This window comes from Protobothrops mucrosquamatus, unplaced genomic scaffold, assembly GCF_001527695.2.
Source record: "Protobothrops mucrosquamatus isolate PMUCROS unplaced genomic scaffold, P.Mucros_1.0 scaffold109, whole genome shotgun sequence".
In the NCBI taxonomy this organism is placed as follows: domain Eukaryota; kingdom Metazoa; phylum Chordata; class Lepidosauria; order Squamata; family Viperidae; genus Protobothrops; species Protobothrops mucrosquamatus.
In genome coordinates, this window is record NW_015386481.1 from 137,464 (window position 1) to 143,768 (window position 6,305).

At 48.6% G+C, this 6,305-nt stretch overlaps 1 protein-coding gene across 1 annotated transcript in view; it reads right to left on the reverse strand.

The window, feature by feature from the left end:
- The window catches only part of NPHP4 (nephrocystin 4), a 22,227-nt gene extending 15,922 nt beyond the window's left edge, over positions 1-6,305 (reverse strand). The window contains exons 1-8 of the mRNA XM_029283496.1: positions 6,168-6,305; positions 5,363-5,515; positions 4,601-4,773; positions 4,028-4,092; positions 3,425-3,574; positions 3,030-3,157; positions 435-628; positions 219-345 (exon numbers count right to left, since the gene is read on the reverse strand). Of these exons, the coding sequence (XP_029139329.1) occupies positions 219-345; positions 435-628; positions 3,030-3,157; positions 3,425-3,574; positions 4,028-4,092; positions 4,601-4,773; positions 5,363-5,515; positions 6,168-6,305 (1,128 nt within the window). The remainder of the gene's footprint in view (positions 1-218; positions 346-434; positions 629-3,029; positions 3,158-3,424; positions 3,575-4,027; positions 4,093-4,600; positions 4,774-5,362; positions 5,516-6,167) is intronic.

Sequence of the window (6,305 nt, forward strand, 5' to 3'; positions counted from 1 at the left end):
GAAGAAGAAGAAGAAGAAGAAGAAGAAGAAGAAGAAGAAGAAGAAGAAGAAGAAGAAGAAGAAGAAGAAGAAGAAGAAGAAGAAGAAGAAGAAGAAGAAGAAGAAGAAGAAGAAGAAGAAGAAGAAGAAGAAGAAGAAGAAGAAGAAGAAGAAGAAGAAGAAGAAGAAGAAGAAGAAGAAGACAACGACGACGACGACACCCAAAGGTCATCTCCTACCTTCCCATCAGGTCCACTTGCAACAGAGAAGACATATTCCAACAGGAAGACCACTCCAAATGCCGGGTGAGGCACCATCTCAGCCAGGTGGATGCGGCTTCGCAGGATGAGAGCTTGTCCCTCGGCACTGGGGGTGGAAGAAGCAAAGGAAAAGAGTGAGGGACCACCCGTGGTGTCCCCAACGATATTCATGCTTTCCCGTTTCCCGGTTCTCACCTGCCCTTGAAGGGACTTCCTTGTTTCCGGCGCACGCTGTCGGCGCTTCCGCGAGCTCTGTCGGCCTCTGGCAATGCCACGGGGACCACCACCACCACCTGGGGGGGCTGCACGAAGCACAACCCGTTGTGGACGCCAATGTGTAGCCGGCGCTCCTGGATCGCGAGGGAGGTCCCATCCAGGATCGAATTCGCCTGGATTCGATCACAAGAGCATAATGAACTCTATTATTGTAGGCAGGCTCACCCCTTGGTACCCCATCCCTAGGAAGGCGGATTATTACAGATAGCCCCCGATTTACGACCATTTGAATTTACGACGGGACTGAAAAGAGGGACTCATGACCAGTCCTCTCACTTATGACCGTTGTAGCACCATGTCACGTGATGGGTCACCTGGGTCCTTGGCAACCGGCACGTATTTAGGATGGTTGCAGGGTGCCAGGGTTGTGCGATTGCCATTTGTGACCTTCACAAGCAAAGTCAAGGGGGGAAAGTTGGATTCGCTTAGTGACCACGTGATTCACTTAATAATCGGTGATTTTACTCGACAACCGTGGCAAAGGAGGTCATGAAATTCGAGGGGCGGGGGGTTGGACTAGATGACCCCCAAGCTCCCTTCCAACTCTCTCATTCTGTGTTTAGCACAACTGAGTGAACAGTTTCCTGGCTTAGCAAGGGAAATTCCAGCTCTAATTGTGGTTGGGTGTTTGAGGAGGACCGAGATTAGATAAGTTTTATTTTATTTATTTAGTACTGCCTTGATTTGTGGCCCACCTGGCGGTTCAAATTAAACCCCAGCGGGGACCAAAATGAGGGTTTCTGAGAAATTTCTCAAAACTTGGAAGCAGCCTCTCTCCCCTCTTCCGAAAAACGGGTATTTCTGGCAGGCAAGTTCCATTTGGGGCCGATGCACCAAGGACGATGCACTGCCCCGTGGGGTGCCGGGTGCTAATTTTACGCCATCTGTCATAAACTAATAAAACTCAAAGCTGCCCCAGAGTGATTGCGGGATATTAAACCGTTTCATCTTCTCCCTCTTTTCTCCTTAAGGTCATTATTGCTTTTCTAAATTACGGGGAGCTCCCGGAGACAGACATTAAAACTAAGGATTCGCTCTCTGGCTCCATCCATCTCCAGCCGGGCCCTTCGCAAAACAGCTCATTAGCGCTTGCCCCTCGTGGAGGGGGGGACCATCAGCATTGTAAACGGGCATCCAGGAAGCTGATAAGAATTTTCCTCTTAAACAGAAGGAAAACAAAGACCGCAAGGCAGCTCCCAGGCTGGCATGCAAACAGAAAAAAAGAAAAGAAAAAAAAAGAAACGTGGATATGGAAAAGATCTGCAGACAAACAAACGAGGAAAAAGGCTGCGGTTGTCCCCATAATAGAAAGTTTATTCCTCTGGGAAATCACCCGTTTTTCACCATCGGAGAAAAAAATTCATAACTAAAAATTAAAAAAAATCCCAGTTTGCTAAAGATTTGTTTTGGGTTTTTTCAAGAGAGTCTGTAATCCTTGAGGACTTCAGAATATAATCTAGAACAGTGCTTGACACCCTAAAGTAGCTGCTGGGGGTGGCCCACAAGGCCGAGTTCCTCAACCTTAGCAATTTTAAGGCGTTTGGACTTCAACTCCCAGAATCCTCGCTGGCTTCAGCGGGAGGACAACCTGAGACAGTTGTAGCCAAGACTGCATCAGCGCCTGGTGGAAACATGAGGATGCAAAGAGCTTAAGCCCGGCCCTGATTAATCATGATGGCCCCAATTATAATTACAATCACAGCTATAATTAAATGGGTTCTGAGCAAGGATAGATAGATAGATAGATAGATAGATAGATAGATAGATAGATAGATAGATAGATAGATGATAGATAGATAGATAGATAGATAGATAGATAGATAGATAGATAGATAGATAGATAGATGATAGACAGATAGATATGGATGGACAGACAGACAGACAGAAAGATAGACAGACAGTGATGAGAAAGAGACAGATGAGAGAGAGAGAGAGAGAGAGAGAGAGAGAGAGAGAGAGAGAGAGAGAATACGGATAAAGAGACAGAGAAGACAGAGAAGACAGACAGACAGACAGACAGAAAGACAGATATGGATAGATAGAGATAATAGATATGGATAGAGATAGATAGATAGATAGATAGATAGATAGATAGATAGATAGATAGATAGATAGATAGATAGATAGGTAGGTAGGTAGGTAGGTAGGTAGGTAGGTAGGTAGGTAGGTAGGTAGGTAGGGATGGATGGATAGACAGACAGACAGACAGACAGTGATGAGAAAGAGACAGGAGAGAGAGAGAGAGAGAATACGGATAAAGAGACAGAGAAGACAGACAGACAGACAGACAGACATGACTAGATAGAGATAATAGATATGGATAGAGATAGATAGATAGATAGATAGATAGATAGATAGATAGATAGATAGATAGATAGGTAGGTAGGTATGGATGGATAGACAGACAGACAGATAGACAGTGATGAGAAAGAGACAGATGAGAGAGAGAGAGAGAGAGAGAGAGAGAGAGAGAGAGAATACGGATAAAGAGACAGAGAAGACAGACAGGCCCACCTGCTCGTTCATCAGCAGGCTCAGGAGCTCCTCCTCAAACCTCTCCAGGGAAGGATACAGGTGGACGGCCAGCCTGTCCAGGTACCAGGTCTGCGTCTTCATGAGTCGGGGCTTCTGCAAAAAGTCTCCTGCAAAGAGAGGAGACAATCACAGGGTCAAAGACTGAACTAAACCACGATGGAGCCCCAATTTTATCTTGCTAAGTGAGACCTTTGTTAAGTGAGTTTTGCCCCATTTTACGACCTTTCTCGCTCCGGCCGTTCAGCGAAAGACTGCAGTTGTCAAAGTTAGCAACCCTGAATTTTGATCACATGACCACGGGGATGCGGCAGAGAGCGTAGGTGTGGAAAAAGGGAGGGAGGGAGGGAAGAAGGGAGGGAAAGGGTTATGCATACCTTCAGGTGCTGCTAAGACCCCAGGGACCCTCTCCCCACGGGACACGGGGGTGTTCTCAGGCAGGAGGTGGTAGATGACCTCCAAGGGTGGGTGGAGCTGCAGGGTGCACTGCAGGTGGCTGTTTTCCATCACTGCCAGGTACTTGTTTTCTAAAGAAGAAAAAAGGACAGAGCGAAAGAAGGAGAAGAAGAAAGATAGAAAAAGGAAAAAGAACGGAGGGAGGAAGGAGAAAGAGGGACGGAAGAAGGGAGGGAAGAAGGATAAGAGAGAGTGGAAGGGAAGGAGGGAGGGAGGACAAAGAGGAAAGAAGGAAGGAAAGGGAGAGAACGTGAGGTAATAAATGAAAACTGCATCAGGACAATTCGAATCTATACCAAGGAGTAGCTGCAACCAGTGAGAAGAAGGTTGAGTTATCTTGAATCTGAATTTCAACAATTAGGAGTTGATTTCCAATAGCCGGTCCCTTTTTCTCCTCTCCTCACAGCCTGAACCGTTCCCTCCCCCCCTTTTCCAACCTTGCAAGGCTGTTTTTCTGAGGATCTCCCAGCTGCAAAGAACACAAGGCCTGGCCTGTGCAAACCACTGGGTGCCCTGCGACTTACTCTCGATGGGCTCCAGGAGCAGCGGGTGCAGGAGGGCGCGGGGGGTCCCCTGATACAAAGCCAGCCTGCAGAGAGAAGGGGAGGATCGGATCAGAGCGAAAAAAGGAGTTTTTGAGAGCTGAGTTGGTGATTGGCCCAAAATTACCCAGCCGGCTTTCTTGCCTAAGGCGGAACTAGAATTCCCAGTCTCCTGGTGACTGGCCTAAAATCACCTAGCTGTCCTTCCTGCCTAAGGCAGGACTAGAACTCCCCGTCTCCTGGTGATTGGCCCAAAGTCACCCAGCTGGCTTTTATGCCTAAGGCGGAACTAGAACTCCCCGTCTCCTGGTGACTGGCCCAAAGTCACCCAGCTGTCCTGCCTAAGGTGGCACTAGAACTCACCATCTCCTACTTTCTAGTTCAGCATTTTTATGTTCACCACAAGGTCTGCCCTTCACAGCCCCTGGCAAGGTGTTAATTCCCACCCCATCTGGCAGAAGGGCGCCTGCTTTTAGAGAACTGCCTAGACCCGTGTCCAAGTGACTCCTTGCCACCGATTCCAACCGCGTTTCATCCCGAAGCTGACCAACATACCCTTTGCCCGTCGAGTTCCAAATCACCGGCTCGGATTTGCCGTTAAACAACCGGAGGAGCCCGAAGCCGCAGCCGAGTTCCTGGGGGGCCGCGCCCTGCCCCTTGGCGGTCGCCACGACCTCTAGCACCATCAAGACGCCCGGGTGACCCAAAGACGTGTGGAAATACACCGTCTAGGAGGGCAGAGGGGAGAATTTCGGGGACCGCAAACTGTGGACCCCCGTGTGCCGAACCCATTTTGAATCCTTAAATGAGAGGCATCACGTTTGAAGGGGGCTCCCTGGAAAGATGTTTGGACTAAAAGAAATTTTAATTGAAAATTAAATTCTTGAAAAATTAAAATGTAAGAGCCCCCAGCTGCAGGGAGGACAGAAGGATCATTAGCCAGAGGGCAAGTTCAGCGGGCAGAGAGTTAAAAAGTTCTGGCAGCTTTTTCACGCGATTCCTGGAACAACAGCGCCCTCTGCTGCTGGGATCTGAAAGACCAGCTGTTCTGGGATGGAGACCCCACTTTTGACCACTGAACTGGGAGGATTATTAGGAAGCAGGCAGAATTTTTTTTCAGATTCTGGAGAAAATTCTTTTTCTTTCTTTTTTTTAAGAGTGATATTTTGCAGGGAAGATAATAACCGGTGCAGGGAAGGTGATTTTACTAATTGTATTTATTATGAAATTTATATCCTACCCACCGGAAGAGAGACACCCTCCATCGCAGAGGAACCAGCCTACGGGACCCACCACGACCCACGAACGGGCCCTTACCTCGTTGAAGACCACGGAGGGTGGCTGCCCTGGGACGGATTTCAGAGGCCTTGGGGTGCTTCTCCAGGTCCTGCCAAAGAACTGGCGGTAGGCCACGTCGAAGAGCGAAAGGCGCAGCTGGAAGGCTACCTCCACCATGTTTTCAAGCACTTTCTGTTCAAGAGATGGACCAGGGAGGGGAGGGTGAGGGACGGAGAAGCAGAGGGGGGAACATCACAGATCAATAGGAAATATCAAATTGTAAAGGAGTAGCTGAAAGAGGAAGGATAGGAATTGCACGGAGTTGATCAAGTCTTGCTTTACACTTGACGGTAGGATTTGGGTTGTCAACTTGATGTCATTCACGTAAGCCCTGAACCCGTGTTTGTCAAGCTTGGTCACCTTGAAAGGGGTGGACTTCAACTCCCAGAATTCCAGAGGGAGGGAGGGAGGAAAGGAAGGAAAATGAAAGGGAGGGAGGGAGGGAGGGAGGGATGGATGGATGGATGGAAGGAAGGAAGGAAGGAAGGAAGGAAGGAAGGAAGGAAGGAAGGAAGGAAGGAAGGAAGGAAGGAAGGAAACCAGAGGAGAAAGAAAGGAAACCAGAGGAGAAAGAGAGAGGGAGGGAGGTGGCTGGTCAGAGAATTCTGGGTATTGAAGTCCACGCACCCTAAACCTCTTAAACCTACAAACCACAGAACAGAGATAATAAAATCACTAGAGACAGCAACTTAAAAGAGGTTAAGGAGATCTTGCCTTGAATAGGGGGTTGGACTAGAAGACCTCCAAAGTCCCTTCCAGCTCTATTCTGATTGATTGATCTTACTTGTTTCAAGGCACTCCCGTGCACGCTCTTCAAGACGCACTGAAATGGCACCGATCGCTGGAGTGGCAAATTCGGCCTCCGGACGTTACGGGGAGGCACGGTTAGGCTTTGGCGGAAGATCTTATGCCACTCCCCCAT